At 45.0% G+C, this 18,742-nt stretch overlaps 2 protein-coding genes across 4 annotated transcripts in view; one reads left to right on the top strand and one right to left on the bottom strand.

Moving 5' to 3' along the window:
• Positions 1–2,216, top strand: part of Paip2 (poly(A) binding protein interacting protein 2) — a 20,035-nt gene extending 17,819 nt beyond the window's left edge. For all 3 annotated transcript variants that reach the window (XM_027927615.2, XM_027927616.2, XM_071612317.1), the window contains exon 4: positions 1,191–2,216. In XM_027927615.2, coding sequence (XP_027783416.1) covers positions 1,191–1,247 — 57 coding nt within the window. In that variant the 3' untranslated portion in view covers positions 1,248–2,216. The remainder of the gene's footprint in view (positions 1–1,190) is intronic.
• Slc23a1 (solute carrier family 23 member 1) lies at positions 623–18,742 on the bottom strand. Its single transcript, XM_027927614.2, has 15 exons — positions 18,683–18,742; positions 17,979–18,113; positions 17,415–17,572; positions 16,306–16,394; positions 16,084–16,151; positions 15,744–15,925; positions 15,488–15,608; positions 15,059–15,215; positions 14,501–14,648; positions 13,868–13,973; positions 13,506–13,635; positions 13,259–13,402; positions 12,315–12,410; positions 6,128–6,393; positions 623–788 (listed from the first exon to the last, which is right to left on the bottom strand). Exons 1-14 carry the CDS (start codon positions 18,716–18,718, stop codon positions 6,146–6,148), a joined length of 1,818 nt encoding a protein of 605 aa, XP_027783415.1. The 5' UTR covers positions 18,719–18,742; the 3' UTR covers positions 623–788; positions 6,128–6,145.

Genomic DNA, 18,742 nt, shown 5'->3' with positions numbered 1-18,742 from the left:
TTCTAACTTTTCTGTAGCCAAGAGATTGTACATTCAAGTATACTGCTTTTTAATTTAAACTGTCCACTGCTACTTTTGTGTGTGTGTATGTGTGTGGGGTTACTGGGTATTAAACCCAGGGTTTTGAGTATGTTAAGCAGATGCTCAAGTATAAATTATGAAACTAAAATTGCTCCAGTATGATGTTTAATATTATGTTTTGGTCTAAGTGACATAGGGTTCAAATTAGTGTAAAACTCTACCAGCATGCCTATATTTAGGTCTTGGAATCTGTCCTGGCTTCTTTTTATTTTTATCTACTTGGAATCCAAAATGTGGTAGAGAAGAATTTCCAGCTGTTCTTCCTATACACAGATACATCTGCTTAGGAAAGTAAAGACTTAAAAAATATAGCATAATGTTAGTACAAGTCTTTACAGCTCTTAGAGACTTTGGCCCACTCCACCCTTTTTTTTTTTTAATATATTTTTAAGTTGCCAATGGATTTTTTTTTTACTTTATTTGTTTATTCATATGTGGTGCTGAGGATCGAACCCAGGGCCTCACACATGCTAGGCAAGCGCTCTACCACTGAGCCACTACCCCAGCCCCAGGATCCTTGAGCCACTACCCCAGCCCCAGGATCCTCCCTCCCTTTTTTTTTTTTTTTTTAAACTGATGCAAAAATGGAGTCTCAGTGATTTATCCAAGCTTACACAAGAAGTTAGATAGAGGCAGAGCTGGGATTTCATACTTAGGTCTTCTGGCTCCCCCATGTAGTTTTCTTTTGCTGTTATATACCATGCTTCCTGTGGGAATTAGAAGATAGCAATTGTAGAAAGATAACTCCATGTTTTCAGTGAGGATCAGAAAGTAAAATTAATCCATCAACAATGCCCAGGTTATTTTAATCATTTCAAAGCTTAACATGTTTGCATAATATAAAAGTGTTTTAAGAAAGGTTTCAGTTAAATTTACAGAATTTCAAAATCAGTTCTATTCCTTTAGATATGAAGGTAGTGGGTTTCTGATTACATTTAGTTTCAGTTGCTACTTTCTCTTTAGAAAATTGATACAATTTAAGTTAAACCTTACTGTTCTAGTTCTTTTTTATATTTTTCTGGAAGATACTTTTGCTGCTAGGCTGAATGATTCTGAGTATCTGAAGCCATCTGTAATGAACTTGCTTTTTTTATGTACTTTTTTTCCAGGTCAAGAGCAATCTGAATCCAAATGCAAAGGAGTTTGTTCCTGGGGTGAAGTACTAAAATATTTGAGTAGACGGGGCCCTCTTTTGGTGGATGTAGCACAATTTCCACACTGTGAAGGCAGTATTAGAAGACTTAATTGTAAAAGCTCTCTCTTGTCACTGTGTTACACTTATGCATTGCCAAAGTTTTTGTTAGTCTTGCATGCTTAATAAAAGTGCTGAGACTGTTATTAAGTAAAAACCTGTCAAACATTTACTGAAAAATAGAATTGGCCCCATGGCTTAATGTAAAGACAGCAAGGAAAGAAGCACCAGTCAAGTTGTAACAAAGCACCAAATTAAATGACCTCTAAATCTTACTGAATTATTGTCTTTGAGGCTAAACTGGTCCCTTAGGATTAACTAACATTTGTTGATGTTGACAGTTTGTAAAATGAGTAAATTTAAATTAAGTCCTAATTGCTAAGCAGATTTCTCAGTTCTATTTGTCGTCATCAAAAAGAATCTAATTTTTCTGAAGAAGGTCTGTTAATTTAAAAATAGTTCATTAGAGACAAGTATGTCTTTAATGACTAAGCTTACACAAGGTAGTGATCAGGTAAGAGCTAGTCCTGGCTTTTCTGGTATGTTATCATGTTAGAAATGTCGAATTTTGTTCCTAATGTTACATTTGAGGAAGTATGTGATTTGAGAATTGCATCTCTTGAGGAGTCACTGCATCACAGCCATCCATACCTGTGTGAAGTCTAACTTAGGACCAATAGAAACCCATAACCCAATTGAACAAAGAGATTTGCAACATAATTTGAGTGGTGCTTTTCCTTGCTTTGTTACCCATCACGACAATAGTCTGCAGCACAACTTTTCTTTTTAACAAAGCTAGAACAGTTTTGGCTTCTTAAACTTCATATTTGAGTAGGTTAAGCTGCCATACGTGTTCAGTGTGAATAGTGTTTAAGTTGAAAATATTGTAAAAAAATTATATTTTTTCAAAAATATTTAAAAAAATAAATAATGGTAGAACTGAGCTGATGCTTGTGTTTATTGATGCTAGACTGCAGACTCTCCAGGGTGATATTCACTTGAGTATGGGCCCAATACCTCAGGACAACCCTGTCGGCAAAATGTGCTTAGAGAAGGATTTTTTAGAATCATAGTAGCAAGTATGTTGCTATATAAATATCTGTCAGTACAGCACTAAAATAAACCCTATTCCCTTGTCCTTGCTTTTTATTGCCCAAGACTGCAATGTAAAGACATTCATAAGCAGCCATTTTAAAATGAAACTATGACTGGACTGGGGATGTAGTTCAATTGTAGAGTTATTGCCTTGGGCACAAATCCCAGCACCACAAAAAGAAAAGAATTATGACTGACCAATACAATGGTGACCTTACTATAGTATAATCTCAGTAAATCTCATACACCCTTCTAAAAATTTTTTCTTGAGATTATTGGACCAGAAATTAGGAAGAAGGGCCATGTAGTCATGTCTGGCTCATATTCTTTATGAGGAGACACCAGTAATCTTTCCTCACACCCTGAAGTGCTGGGGATACAACCTAGGGGTTTCACTTCTCACAAAAAGCCCCAATGAGGGTATTTTTTTTGGGGGGGGTACTGTGGATTTAAACCAGAAATACTTAACCACTGAGCTGCATTTCCACCCCTTTGATTTTTTTTGAGACAGTCTTGCTAAGTTGCTTAGGACTTTGCTAAATTGCTGAGGCTTACCTTGAACTTACAAAACTTGAAATCCTTCTGCCTTAACCACCCAAATTGCTGGGATTATAGGTGTGCACCACTGTGTGAGCGCGCGAGGGGTGGGGGGTTTAAGCTGTGGGTGAGGGCTGGGGTTGTGCTCAGTGGCAGAGTGTTGCTTTGCACATAGGAGGTACTGGGTTTGATCCTCAGCACCACATAAAAATGAATAAAGACAAAGATATTGGGAAACAAAAACTGTGGGTGAACCTTTAATTGTATTGGTACTGGGGATTAAACTCGGGGGCATTCAACCCCTAAGCCCACCTCAACATCCCTATTTTGTAATTTTTATTTAGGGTCTTGCTGAGTTGATTAGCACCTGGCTTTTGCTGAGGCTGGCTTTGAACTCTCGATCCTCCTGCCTCAGTCTCCCGAGCTGCTGGGATTACATGCATGTGCCACTGCCAGTGAACCTTTGTGGTTATTTTTATGTGTGCTTGATAATCCAACTCAGTGCCTCACACATGCTAGGCAAGGGCTCTACCATTGAGCCATACCTTTAGCCTTGGGGTCGCATTTTTGATGACTCCTTTTTTGTTAGGACTAGGGTTTGAACCCAGAGGCATTTTACCATTTAACTACATCCCAAGATCTTTTTATTTTTTTGTTTGGAGATAGGTAGTCACTTAATTACCAAGTGGGTCTTCAACTTGTGATCCTTCTGCCTTAGTTTCTTAAGTTGCTAGAATTATAGGTGAGCACTACTGCTCCTAGCTTAATAGTTACCTTAATAAACAGGTGTTTTTTGAAGAATCTCTGAAACAAATAATTATTCTTGACTTCTTTTTGGTGCCATGATACAACTGTCCTCTCTGTTTCTTAACAACTCAGTATATACTAAGAGGCATGGCTACCTGCCAGATACATAAATCTTACTAGTCCTGTGTCTCTGAGCTTAGACAAGGGCAGGTAAGTTCATTTCCATATACTTCCTAATTATTACAGTGCAGTATAATTTGCACCAATTAGAAAGGCACTGTAACCTAATGATTAGGAAAAAAAAATTCTACTTCATGGTGGTGCATACCAGTAAGTAATCCCAGCAACTGTAGAGGCTGAGGCAAAAGGATCACCGGTTTGACACCTTAAGCAACTCAGCAAAACCCTGTTTTAAAATAAAAAGTAAAAAGTGGGGCTGGGGTTGTGGCTCAGTGGTAGAGCACTAACCTAGCATGTGCAAGACCCTGGGATGGATCCTCAGCACCACATAGAAATAAATAAAATAAAGGTATTGTGTGCAACTACAACTAAAAAATAAATATTAAAAAAAAAAAGGTAAAAAAGTATTGGGGATATAGCTTGTGGTAAAGTGTTCCTGGACTCAATCGCCGGTTCTTCCAAACCCCCACCCCACAACAACAACAAAAAAGATTCTGGCTTACTTTGTGGATGCAAATCCTGTGATCATGTGCAAATCATTTAACCTTTCTGTAACTTTGTTTCCATATCTCTAAAATGCTGACATGACACTTAAAAAGTTGGGGATTCAAATCATTTTGAGTTTTTGGTGTTGGGGATTAAGCAATTCCGGATTTCAGAGCATTTTGGATTTCAGATTTACAGATGAGGGGTGCTTAACCAAGAAAAAAAATACGTGTGTGTGTGTGTGTGTATGTGTGTGTGTGTTTGTAGTGGGGATTGAATTCATAGGCACTCAACTGAGCCACATCTCCAGCCCTATTCTGTATTTTATTTAGAGACAGGGTCTCACTGAGTTGCTTAGCGCCTCTCTGCTGCTGAGTCTGGCTTTGAACTCAAGATCCTCCTGTCTCAGCCTCCCTAGCCACTGGTGTTACAGGCATGTGCCACCTCACCTGTCTTAACCAAAAAATTTGATGCAAATATTCCAGAATCTGAAAAACCGCAATCTGAAACAGTTCTGATACTCAATCTGGGATAACAATATCTCTCTGGATTACGTGACTATTTTGTTCATTTTTTGGCACTGGGGATGGAACCTAATTCCTTGCTTATGGTAAGCAAGTGCTCTGCCGCTGAGTTACATCCCCAGCTGCCTTCTTTTTTTTTTTTTTGAGACAGGGTCTTGCAAGCTGGCCTTGAACTTGCAGTCCTGCTTCAGCCTCCCAAGTCACTGGGTTTGTAGTTGTGTGCCACCATAGTTGGTGAGTGTTTGTCTACCATGCTTGAGGCTCTGGGTTCAATCCCCAGCACTGCATAAAAATAAATAAAGATAAAGGTATTGTGTCCATCTACAACTAAAAAAAATTTTTTTTAATCTAAAAAATTTTAAAAGAGTCTAAGGCTGTGGATGTAGCTCAGTGGTATATCATGTGCAAAGACTAGGTTCATCCCCAACACTATATTTAAAAAAAAAAAATGTCTAGGCTCAGCTTGTCAGTATGAAGGAACATGCCAGTTAAATAAGAGCCTAACATCTGCATTTCATACCTGCATTTCATACTCTGAGAGAGTTTCAGAGTATCAGCTACCACACATTTTCAAGTCCTAGGGACAAATGATAATCTCACCAGGGATTGTACTAGCATAGTTTTAGGCTGACATCATCCTTTTTAGATGGTTTTAATTATATGACCAGTATTGAAACAGGATAGAATAGATGAGAAGATTTTTTTCCTGTTGGTTTGCTCTCTCAATACTTCAGCCTTTCCCATGTTAAATGTCAGGTATTTGTTTAGCTCACTGGAGTTCAAGAATGAGGCTGCCCAGTTGGCTCATGGACTGTGGTTGGCCTAGAATTCTGCTAAGTATGTGGGAAGATTAATATTTCAGCATACTTATACCAATTTAGTTACCTGAAAAAGTTGAGAAGTCCCAAAATGGCTATGGAATTCGGTCCAGAATCCATATATTGACTTTATTTTGGGGGAAGATACAGGGCATTCGACCACTGAGCCACATCCCCAGCCCTATTTTGTATTTTATTTAGAGACAGGGTCTCATTGAGTTGCTTAGCACCTGGCTTTTGCTGAGGCTGGCTTTGAACTCGTGATCTTCCTACCTCAGCCTCCTGAGCTGTTGGAATTACAGGCATGAACCACTGCGCCCAGCCCATATGTTGACTTTAGTCCACCTTTCCCTTGAAGATCCTCAAATAGGTCATAAAAATGGGAACTTAATAGTTTGGGTTTTCTTTTGTTGAAACATAAGAATGTTTTGTTCAACCTTCCCACAAAAACCATAGAGACTTCCTACCTTTTTTCGAAGTAATGTTCAGACCTTGGTGCACACAGACCCAGTTTCTATATTTTCTGGAATGTCTTCTGGAACACAAGACTGAGTTTTTGACCTTGAAGAAAATCCTTTGAAGACTGGGCAGACAGGAATGTATTTCAGAAACGCAATCCTTTTTACTGTACCCATCCCAATGGGAAAGTCATAGCTCTTCAGGCTGGCAGATGTCTCACTGTTGGCGTGGGCCCCAGCTTTCCACTGTATCAGGCCTCGTTCCTCTGGACTCCCTAGAAAGGGAAAATAAGGTCATTCACCACAGGCAGCAACCCTCTACTACCTCCCCTTTCCATAACCTAGTAGTAAGTCAGCCTTGTGAATCAAATATGTGAATGTGTCTGTATGCCCCCCGTTCCCGTGGTGCTGGAATTGAACCCAGGCCCTTGCACATGCTAGGGAAGCACTCTACCACTGAGCTACACCCTCAGCCCTCAGATCTTCCGATACTAAAACGTTGCTAAATCCATGATTTCTGAGCTCCTAAGCTTTGCCAGAACTCTTGAGATCTCTAAAGCTAGTTGGTAATACGTAACTACAGTGTGCCAGACTCTTTGCTAAGTGCTGTAATTTCATTATCTCATTTCTTCAAAACGTAGGAAGTGTTACACAGACTTTTAAGATGGAGAAACAGGTTAAATAATTGTGAACTTACATCTGTTAGTATGGGGATGGTGTGTGCTGGGTCCTCACCAGATGTTGCTAAGGTGGTACTCTTGGGTAGAGAAGTATATTTTGAAATACTATAATCAGTATTAATTTAGGATTCCACATTTTTGGAAAATCTTGTTTTTACACACAAACTTCAGAAGGTCAAACTAAGCAAAATCTATGATGGGGTTAGGGATGCATTTGCAACTAAGGAAGTCTCCTGTGGGGGAGGGGCACATGATAGCTCAAGTTTTCATAAAAGGGGTGGCGGCTGACAAAAACTGAAATACTATAAATCTAGCCAACAGAGTGAGGTCACTCCAGGCTGAGAATAACCCATAAAGTCACAAACCAGATGTGTCCCAAAATTGGCAGAAAGGGCTCTGAAGGAGTGCTGGGGTTCAGGAAAGACTTCCAGGAGAAGGATCTTTTGGAACTGGGCCTGGCTGCACAAGCCAAAGAGCACAGATGACCAGAGAAAAGGCATAGGCATGCACAGGATGATGGTCCCAATGTTTCTCCCCTGGCAGGACACTTAACAGCTGGCTGGGCCTGAAGCTCTCTCCCTCTGACAAACTGGTCAGCCTCCTCCACTGCTTTACTGCTCTGCCTTCTCTTCTGCTTCAACCTCTTTTCCTGGGCTGTAGATTCCCTTATCTAGAAGTCCCTGCAAATGATTCCAGCCCAGCCTCACTGATTATTGCTTAATTAATCCAGTTTTACCTCCCATCTTGTGTTAGGAGCTCCTCAAAACAAACTGTGACCTTTGCAACTGCTAAAAGAAAATAGGGTAAACCCTCCAATATAGACTCAACACCCCAGCATTCCTTCAGTGCCCTCTGCTGACTTGGGAACACGTTTGGTTTGTGATACAGATGGATTGTTTGAGCCTAGGCTGACCTCACTCCTTTGGCAAGTTTTACAGTATTTCAGTTTTAGTCAACCCCCCAGCCCTTTTATAAAAACTTGAGATCTTTATTTATTTTTTGGTACTGAGGATTGAACTCAGGGTCGCTTAACCACTGAGCCACATTCCAGACCTTTTTTTAAAAAAACAAAACAAAACATTTTTTTAGATGTTGATGGACCTTTATTTTAATCATTTATTTATTTGCAGTGCTGAGAATCTAACCCAGTGCCTTACACATCTTGGGCAAGCACTCTACCACTGAGCTACAACCCCAGCCCCATCTCAAGCCCTTTTATATATTTTATTTAGAGACAGGGTCTCACTGAGTTGTTAAGTGCCTCACTAAATTGCTGAGGCTGGCTTTTGAACTTGCTATCCTGCCCTAACTTCCCCAGCCATTGGGATTACAGGTGTGTGCCATCGTACCCAGTAAAACCTGAGATCTTTTGTGCCCCTTCCCCAACAAACACAGGCAAGACTTCCTCAGCAAGTCCCCTAAAGCTTAGGAAATAATGCAAAGAATTAATTAATGGGATGGCGTCAAATTAAACTATTGGCTGTGCTCAGTGGCACACATCTGTAATCCCAGCACCTAAGGAGGCTGAGGCAGGAGGATCGTGAGTTCAAAGCCAGCCTCAGCAATTTAGCGAGGCCCTAAGCAGCAAATCAGCAAGACTCTGTCTCTAAATAAAATATATAAAAGGTCTGGGGATGCCGCTCAGTGATTAAGCACTCCAAGGTTCAATCCCTGGTACCACCACACACACACACACACACACACACACACACACACACACAAAGCTTCTGCATAGCAAAGTAAACAAACATAAAGAGCGAGCCTATAGAAAGGGAGAAAACCAACCTTCCCCAGTTATTCCTCTGACACAATTAGCTTCCGAGATCAGACGAGATCGGGCGCGTTCAGGGTGGTATGGCCGTAGACAGCTCTGACACAATTAATATCCAGAACATATAAAGAACGCAAAACACTTACCACCAAAAAATCCCAATCAGCAAGTGAGCAAATGAACTAAACAGATTCTTGAAAGAAGAAATAGAAATGGCCAACAAATAAAGGAAAAAAATTCAACATCTAACAATTAGGGAAATGCACATCGAAGCTACATTGAGGGCTGGGGTTGTAGCTCAGCGGTAGAGCACTTGCCTAGTTCATGCAAGGCCCTGGGTTTGATCCTCAGCACCACATAAAAAATAAAATAAAATAAAGGTATTGTGTCCATCTACAACTAAAAAATAAATATTAAAGAAGAAAAACTACATTGAGTCAGGTGTGGTGGTGCATGCCTGTAATCAGCAACTCAGGAGGTTGAGATAGGAGGATTGCAGGTTCGGAGCCAGGGTTAGCAACTTAGCTAGGTTGTAAGCAAGCTATTGAGATCTTGTCTCAAAATATAAAATAAAAAAAAGAACTGGGAATGTGGCTCAGTGGTTAAGTACCCTGGTACCAAAAAAAGAAAAACTAAATTGACATCTCATTCCAGTTATAATGGCAATCTTTAAGAATACAAATAAGGGGCTGGGGTTGTGGCCCAGTGGTAGAGTGCTCGCCTGGCATGCATGGGGCACTGAGTTCAATCCTCAGCACCACATAAAAATAAAGATATTGTGTCCACCTAAAACAAAAAAATAAATTTAAAAAAATATTTTAAAAAAAGAATACAAATAAATGCTGGCAAAGATGTGGGATAAAAGGAACACTTAAACACTGTTGATGGGATTGTAAACCAATATAATCACTATGGAAATTAATTTGGAGCTTCCTCAAAAGAATAGGGATGTGACTGCATGGTAAAGCACTTGCCTAGCATACATGAAATCCTGAGTTCAATCCCTAGTACTTCAAGGGTAAAACAAAACAAAATAAAAAAAAAAAAAGACTAGGAATGAAGCCACCAGCAACCCATGCTTATAGCAATGCATTTCACAATAGCCAACTTATGGAGCCAGCCTAGGTGTCAATAGATGAATGGATAAAATGAATGAATGAATAAAAAATACACACACAACACACACATATACATACACACACATATATATACATACACACACACAATTATATTCAGCCGTAAGAACAAAACTGTCTTTTGTTATTTTAGGAAAATGGATAGAATTTGGGAGTATTATATTAAGTGAAATAAGCCAAACTTAGGAAGTCAAGGGTTGAATGTTTTCTCTTAGGTAGAACTAGAGAGAAAAAAAAAGTGGGGTAATCTCATGAAAATTGAAGTGGGGGGGAGACTGGGAAGTGGGAAGAGCAGAGGAAAAAGGGAAATACTGGGGAATTAAATTGACCAAATTATGTGCATGTATGAACATGTCACAATACCATACTATAATGCACCAATAATAATAAAGACTGAGAAAGTATAAATTTGGAGTTGACATAGAAGAGCCTGTGCTAAGTTTCTTCCTCTGACCAACTCAAGAGGTCATCAAAGTCACATTTTTTAAATTTTTTTAAATTGTTGATAGATCTTTATTTTTATTTATTTATATGTGGTACTGAGAATCGAACCCAGTGCCTCGCACATGCCAGGTAAGTGCGCTACCGCTGAGCCCCAGCCCCAGCCCAAAGTCACATTTTTATGAAAATCTCCATTATAAACTAGGGTTGTTTTCATTTTGCACTCCTTAATTTCTTTTTCTAATTAATTCAATAAAAGAATCTTTAGGACATTAAAAAAATGTGACTCAATATTGCTCTGCACATCCTCCTTTGTCTGATTCAGGCCAAGCTGCTAAGCTCCACCAGCATTTGCTAAACTACAATATCTTCTAAGGTTGGACTGTGGATAGATAAAGAGAAAGCAAATGGGGCTGGGGACATAGCTCAGTTGGTACAATGTTTGCCTCAAATGCATAAGGCCCTGGGTTTAATCCCCAGCACCACACACACACACACAAAAAAAAAAAAAAAAAAAAAAAGAGAGAGAGAGAGAGTGCAAGATGGCTCATCTGCAAATTAAGGACTGGAGAAAGCTGTGCTTTTCCATGATTAAGGACTGGGTTCTGAGCCATGCAGACCTGGGTTTGAATGCAGGTTGTGACCGCAGGCAAGTGACTTCACCACCCTAAGCTTCATATTCCTCATCAATGCACATTGAAGGACTATTGAAGATTATGTGGCATATTGCCTATAATCCCTGGCAAGGATGGTTGCTGAAGTTCAGCTGGGTTGAAAGATTGGAGTGTGAGGCAGTTCCGAAGCTATTGTTAGACATCTGGATAACTTTAGCCACCCAGATCATATAAAAAAGAAAAAAAAAAAAAGCCTCTATGTGTATAGCCGCCCACCCAGTGGCCCTCCATCTCCCTAGATTCCCTAGGCTGCCATTTCACTATCTCAGAATCACAGGCTGGGCTGCTCCAGTGTCTGCTGAATGGGAAGGGAAGTGTCATGGTCAGGTACATGCCCATCTATCTAAGGGACAGACAGCTACTACCAAAAGCTCCCTCTGATTCTACCCAAAATTCACTGAGGATCCTTGGTCCTTCCCCACACCCTCCCCTGTGACCCACGAACTAAGCACAGCGTCTAATTGCTATGTGCTACCAATGCGTCTGCAGAGAGATGAGACAGGCAGGACTTGTGTCTTTTTTTTTTTTTTTTTGGTACTGGGATTGAACCCGCTGAGCCACATCCCAGCCCTTTTTATTTTTCTATCTTGAAACAGGGTCTCAATGAAGTGCTTAGAGCCTCACTAAATTGCTGAAGCTGGTCTTGAACTTCCTACCTCAGCCTGCAGAGCCACTGGTATTATAGGTGTGTTCCACCACGCCTGGCACAGTTACATCTTTAAAGGACGACATGAAACATTTAATTACATGCCTGACACATAATAGATGTTCATTAAATTGTAACTGTGCTTATTACAGCACCTAATAACATTCAGTTTTTTTTAATACATTTACTGGGTACATGTGTACAGGGACACCATGAAGTTTCCATAATCCCTGCCAAAAGCTCTGGGACCAAAGGGACATGTTGGAGGCTCCTCTATTAGCCCATGGGGAAGGCTGCTAAAAACGGATGCTGCATTTACACCAGTTCAACTCTATGAAAGCAAAGACATGCCTCAGCCCAGGGGCTATCAAGAAATAGTGAGGAGCTGGGTATGGTGGTACATTCCTATAATCCCAGTGTCTTGGGAGGCTGAGACAGGAGGATCATGAATTCAAAACCAGCCTCAGCAAAGGCAAGGTGTTAAGCAACTCAGTGAGATGCTGTCTCTAAATAAAATACAAAACAGAGCTGGAGATGTGGCTCAGGTCGAGTGCCCCTAAGTTCAATCCTGGGTATAGCCCCCCACCAAAAAAAAAAAAGAAGAAATAATGAGGAAAAGACTTGCAAGATCCAAAAATAACAACTGGTCTTGGCTTTTTCAAGGCCAATGAGCCTTGTCTGTGCCTCCTCTCCTCTCAGCCAGCAGGCAGTCCACCAGACCATCCGTTCCTGCTACTCCCTCCAGGGCTTGTGTGACATCAGACCTGGCCACATCTTGGCTCAGGGGCATCTGTTGAAGTAAGTATGAGTCTAGCATTCTGCACTACCCTCCAAGGGCTGACCCATACCTGGCACTGTGTTGTCCAGAATGAAAGCAAGGCTCCCGCCCACAAACATCTCGGTGGTCAGCAGCACAGTCAGAATCTGGTCGATTTCAGGAACGCCTGTGGAATAGGTCAAGGACCAAAGGGCGTCATGGCCCCTCTGGAGAGCAGAACCTGGGGTGTCCTACTTCTGCACCCTACTGACTTCCTTGAGCAGTTGTAACATTGGAATGGCACAAAGTCCTAACTTTCAAGCCTATCTTTACCCATCTCTCCCATCTTTGGGTTTAAATCCCAGTTCTGAATAAATAAATAATTTTTTAAAAAATTAGCATGTGTGAGGGCTGGGGTTGTGGCTCAGTGGTGGAGCACTTGCCTCGCACTGGGTTCGATCCTCAGCACCACATAAAAATAAAAAAATAAAAATATTTTTAAAAATTAGCATGTGTGAGGCACTGGGTTTGATTCTCAGCACCACATATAAATACATGAATAAAATAAAGGCCCATCAACATGTAAAAAAAAAAAAAAAATCCCAGTTCTGCCAGCTGCTATTTGTTGACTTGGAACCAAAGCTCTCTGAGCCTCATGTTTGTCATCTGTAAAGCAGAGATGATAGTGGTATCTGTCTTGAGCCGTTCTGAAAATTAAATGAGCACATGTAAAGCTCAGTATCTATCTACAGAAAGTGTTTTAGTCAGGGACAGCTGCTAATAGTCTCTCAGCTGCTGATTAGTATCCAGAGTTGGAAAGGATTGATTTGTGGTTCTACCTGTGTGGAGCCCTTGAGGGAGGGGGCTGTGCTCACAGGTTTTTGTTTTTTGTCTTGTGCTGGGGAAACAAATCCAGAACCTTGTGCATGCTAAGCAAGCACTCTAACACTGAACTACACTCCCAGCCCATGTGCTCCGAGTTTTGCGCCCACCCCCCTCCCACACCTCTGGAGTCAGTAGACAGCCTGTAGGCACCTGTGTCGATGGCGCCAGGGTTGGAATCCAGGTAGTTGGGCAGTGTGAGCCCGAAGAACATGGAAAATCCAAGCACAAAGAGGTTGCGGGAGGAGTTCATGTCCACGAACTGCAGGTTGGAGAGCCCCACAGCCGTGATCATACCTGGGGGTCACAGTAAAAAGGCTAAAGGCGCCTCACGCGCCTCAGTGGGTGCCACCACTTAGCCACCCGCGCCGCGCCCCCGGGGCCCGCGCGGGACACTCACCGAAAAGGGTGCAGAACATGCCCCCCAGGATAGGGTCGGGGAGCGAGGCAAAGAGAGCTGTGAACTTGCCGATGGCACCCAGGACCAGCATGATACCGGCACCGTACTGCACCACGCGACGGCTGCCCACCTGCCAGGAATCCAGAGGCGAGGCTAGACGTGGGGGCGAGGCTGGGGTGGGGTTAGTCCAGGGGGCGGGGCCTGTTATAAGAACTAGGCATAAATGGGCTGGGTCTTGGCGTGGGGGCGAGGCTTTTCAAGGATAGGGAGGGGCTAGGCCAAAGTGGGGACGGGTTTGGGGCGGGGCTTCCGGCACCAGGAACCCAGAAGCCTGCTTTGGGCTGTTGTGGGTGGTACCGCACCTTGGTAATCCCTAGGACGCCAATGTTGGGACTGGACGAGGTGGACCCGTTGCCTGTGCCTAGTAACCCCGCGATAATGCAGCAGATGCCTTCGGTGAAGATACCCCTGTAAGGAAAGGAAGATTGGAGACTTGGTCCAGCCTCTTCAACAGCTCGTGTCCTCTTATCACACGGGCCGGCTGCCCGCCCCACCCCCGGGCTGTGAGCTGTGGATCTGTCCCTAGTACTCCCCACTCCAGGCCAGAGGGAGTCTGGGGACTAGAAACCCTGGTACAGGAGCTAGTTCCAATGCCCTGGCACTTACTCCCTTGGATAATTCTGGGCTTCAGTTTCCTCATCGGTACTATGGACTTGGTAATGGTCCCTGACTCACAGAATGGTTAGCAGATTACATAAGAGCATGCACATGGAGGGCTGAACATACCGGAAGGTTGTCAGTGACTGTGGTTTCCCTGGAACTCCCTTATCTCCTCAATCACTGGGTGATGAGCTCTTTCCCATTTCATAAGCAAGGACTATGAGGTCTGGAGGTATTAGTGACTTGCCCAAGTCTGCATCTCTGGGACTCAACCCCATCCCTACCCTGAGTGGCTCCTTGAAGCATCAGACATTGAGGAAGACCAATAAGCATACCTATTGATAGCATGCACTGGAGGGGGTGGTGCACCAGCCAGGCGGGCACAAGCATAGTAATCACCAATGGACTCGATGATGCCTGCCAGTGTGGCACTGAACATTCCCAACACAGCAGCCACAGTCACTGTAGGCAGGCCCCACTGACCTGGGTTGCGGGAAGACAGGGGGATGAATACACTGAGGAGCCTGTGGTGGGTTGGCAGGACAGGGCAGTACTTGAGAGGGAGAGGGAGCACTGGGTTGTCTTAAGCAAGAACAGGAGCTTATTTGGGTCATCCAGATGCATGGAGTTGTAGTGAAGCTTTGAGTCAAATACTGTTACTGGGCTGGGGATATAGTTCAGTTGATAGAGTACTTGCATCGCATGCACAAGGCCCTGGGTTCAACCCCCAGCACATACACGCACGCGCACACGCGCACACACACACACACACACAAAAAAAAAAACACCGTTACTTGGCCCACTATAAACGTGTGGCTTGTGCCATCAGCATCATCAGGGGTCTCACAAGTGTCTGAGTTGGAAGCAAAGGGGACCCAAGTGGGGTTGCTTACAGGGGTATGGAATGCGGATCCAGGGTGAAATACTCATGATGTCTCCACGGGCATCAGTTCGTGCCTGGTAGCCATAGGCTGTTGGGTCTTTAGGCAGCACATCTGTCAGGGTCAGCACGTAGCAGAGGAGCCACACGGTCATGATGGCCAGCACGATCTGAAACAGGAATGTTAAGGAGGTGCACTGCAGGAACTGGAAACCTCCCTCCGAGCTAACCTGCTTCTACTTTAGCCCCAGCCCAGCCCAGCCCAGCCCAGCCCAGCCCAGCACCAGGCCCAGCCCCTGCTGACTTCAGCCCCAAACCTGCTACAGCCTCTGGGTAGCACCTCATCTCTGCTCTGGCTCTAGTGCCTACACCGTTCCCGCTTTGCTCCCACCTTGGCCCTGGCACAGGTCAAGCCCCTGTTCTAGTCCCAGCCCCTCCTTACGGGAAACATCTTGAAGATCTGGATTCGGAAGAGAGTGAGGCCCTTGCCCCAGCGGTAGATGGGCAGCAGGAAGGTGACATTGCGCAGGTACTGGGAGAAGAGGATGATCAGGAGAATGGAGCTAGGGGCAGAGGCAAAGGAGGAGGTAGCTGGTAGGCTCCACTGGGGCCAGGAGACAGGACTAAGGCAGTAGGACATAAAGGGGTGGGAGGGTGAGGGCTGGGTTTGGACAGGATCAGGCCTGGCACCTGCTCACCAAGCTGAGATGCCCCAATGGGAGCCTGCTCGATCACCAGCAGCTTGGAAGACAGACAGGCCAATGAGTGAGACAGTAGGGGTGACTGTGAGAGGCCCAATGTAGCTGAGCAGGGCCCCAGGCAGCCCCATCAGCCCAATCACCACCTCCACCACACTGGCCACCATGATTGCACCTTGGACCTAGAAGGGCAAAATGAGCTATATGTCATTATGTAAAGGTCATGACATGGCTACCAGCAGGACAAAAGTTCCAAGATTACCTCTTCAAATCCCCCAACATAGCAGTGGCCCTCACTGCCATCTAGCCCCCTCCCCAGGTCCTGGCATCCTCTACCCACCTCTCGCATCCGTGGGTGCCAGATATGAGAGGTGTTCAAGGGCTGACTCCAGTTACCGTAGATCTCCTCTGTGGTCAGGGACATGACATGGACAAAAGATGGACAGGGGAAGAAGATGTTGCCATGAACACATCTTGGTGTCTGAACTCAGGATATTTGCTCAGACTTCCAGATCCCTGGGCCTCCCCTCTCTTTCAACCCAGATCCAAAACATGTGCCCACCTTCTGGGGGACATTTCCATTTCTCCAGGGCCAGGATGGCTTTGGCTGGAACCAAAAACGCAAAGGCACTGGCCTGGAACAGTGGCAGCCTGGAGGAGAGAGCAGAGCAGAAGGGTGAGGTGGGGTGGGAGGAGAGACATAGAGAGGCCCAGGGACACAGAGGGACAAGGAAAGGGGAGGGCAGAGGGAAGTCATTGAGACCCCATGCAGGACTTTAACATTTTTTTTTCTTTTCTTGGCGGGGGATGTTGCTGGAGATTCAACCCTGGGGGTGCTTTACCACTGAGTAACATCCCCAGTCCCTTTTAATTTTTATTTTGAGATGGGGTCTCATGAAGTTGCTGAGATTGGCCTGAATTTATGATCCTCCTGCCTCAGCTCCCTACCACCAGTAACTGGGATTCGATTAGGGCCACTAACAGTCTCTAACAAAGAAAAAAGACAACAGGCTCCCCCAGCTCCAAACCTACACCTCACTGTGAGGGCCAGCCTGACGCAAGTGGACATCTTAGTTCTGGCATCAGAGATGTACTTACCACCTTCCCCCAGCCACCTCCCAGCCATCTTTTTTTTTTTTTTTTTTTTTTTTAATATTTATTTATTTTTTAGTTCTCGGCAGACACAACATCTTTGTTTGTATGTGGTGCTGAGGATCGAACCCGGGCCGCATGCATGCCAGGAGAGCGCGATACTGCTTGAGCCACATCCCCAGCCCCCTCCCAGCCATCTTTTTGCCATCCTGGCCTAGGACTATGCATTGGGACAGAGGCTCCCAGCCCACACAGTAGCTCAAAGCCGGCTCATGCCCTTGGGACACAGAGGTGTGTGGTCCTGAGCATTCAAAGTAGAGCCTAAGAGGAGGTGAACCCAGGTAGGGCACATTCCTTAAGCCTACAGACTCTGTTCTTGAGGAGCCCCAGAACAAGTTCCCTAAATTCAGAGTAGAAGCCCTGATGCCTGGTTCTGTGGCTGGCCCAGGGGTAGGACTGGCAGGTAGGGCCTGAAGTGGTTAGGTTTTTTTGGTCCATAAAAGCCCTCTGAGGGAGACCAATTGGTCCTGTGTGTCACAGAGTGTGTGTGTGTGTGTGTTGGGGGCCGAGGCAGCTTACCGGATGCCCAGTGTGGTCTGGATGAGAGTGGTGATACCCACACATACGAAGATGGTGCCGATGAGCTGGCTGATCATGTTCTGGTCTTGGCCCACACACAGTGCCTCGGCCAGGAGGAAGGGAACAGCGATGGTGCCGCTAAAGCATGTCAGGTAATGCTGTGAGTGGCAAGAGAAGAATTATGAGGCAGGGCCTACAGAGCTCACGGGGAAAGGGCCACCCTAGGTCCTCATGCCTTTCTCACAGGGCCTGAACCCTGGTGCCCTGGCAGTGCACCCCCCATTACACTCCCCACAAAGCATTCCCACTCTGGGAGTCACTAAATCTTCCCCCAAGTTGTTCCTGTGTCTGGGCCCTCCTCCCTGCCACCAACTCTCAACCTGGTAGACACCAAAATCCTTTCTCAGGCCTTCTCTGTGTCTTCTGTGTTTCTGCTTGGTGACAGTCACCATGCTGACCTTAGCTTTCTCTTCCTCTTACCCAAGGTAACCTTGCTGGCCAGGGAGGGGCTGGGATACTTGGGGAGTGCCAGAGAGGCCCTAGGGCAGGGAGGGGACAACCTACCTGGAAGCCAAGCAGGATACACAGGTACCAAGGTGGCACATCCTCAATCTTGTACAACATGTCAAATTTGGGCTCCATGGGCAGGGGCATCTGTGGATCCCTGGTGGAATTTCCTGTTGAGCCCGGAGACTCATGCTGGGGCAGTAAAGAGAAGCAGCTCAAGGTGGAATAATGGGGTGGGCAAGATTCAGGCTGTCCCAGAATCAATCAGGTAACCTGAGTGGCCTGTCAGCAATGTAGAGTGAGGCCCTGGCCTGGGGTCTCCCCACCCTCCCCCACAGTCCCTGCAGGGGCAGGATACACTGTGCTGGCCCCGAGAGCCCTCAGGATAAGGACATTTTAGCAGGGGGATGGTCCAAGTCAGAAGACCCCTAAAGAACTAGGGATGGAGCCCAGAGGGCAAGAAACTGTGGAGAAACAACTCTGGTCCCACCACTGCTCCTGGAGGTCCTTAACGGTATGGCTGACAATGAGGCTGGGTCCCTACTGGCCCTCAAGTTCAAGCCAGCCAGTTACAAAATTAAAGGCTCCTTCACCTCCCCCTCCATCCCATCTCATCTCCCTATTGCCACATTCAGCTTGGGACTGTCACTTGTTATCAAGTTCATCAGAATTTCTGTCCCTGCCCTCCCAGAGAGGCCTATACAGGTCCTCCAGACCCCACTCACCCTGCCCCTGCCCAGCTTCCCCCAATCCCCCAGCACCTGTGTCCGGCCCTCGGGATCCGTCTGAGCCCTCATGTTTGGGGCACAGGTTTGAGAAGC

Source organism: Marmota flaviventris, chromosome 5, assembly GCF_047511675.1.
Source record: "Marmota flaviventris isolate mMarFla1 chromosome 5, mMarFla1.hap1, whole genome shotgun sequence".
NCBI classification, from domain to species: domain Eukaryota; kingdom Metazoa; phylum Chordata; class Mammalia; order Rodentia; family Sciuridae; genus Marmota; species Marmota flaviventris.
Note: the sequence above shows the minus strand (reverse complement) of the source record. Positions and strands in the feature narration are given on the sequence as shown.

Excerpts from the sequence above, each read along its gene's own strand:
- Slc23a1 (XM_027927614.2), bottom strand. The coding sequence starts at position 18,718 with ATGAGGGCTCAGACGGATCCCGAGGGCCGGACACAG. Across the intron at positions 15,609-15,743 it reads CATTGGGGCATCTCAGCTTG|CTCCATTCTCCTGATCATCC; the intron begins GTGAGCAGGTGC and ends CTCTGCCCCTAG. Across the intron at positions 13,636-13,867 it reads GCGTCCTAGGGATTACCAAG|GTGGGCAGCCGTCGCGTGGT; the intron begins GTGCGGTACCAC and ends GATTCCTGGCAG.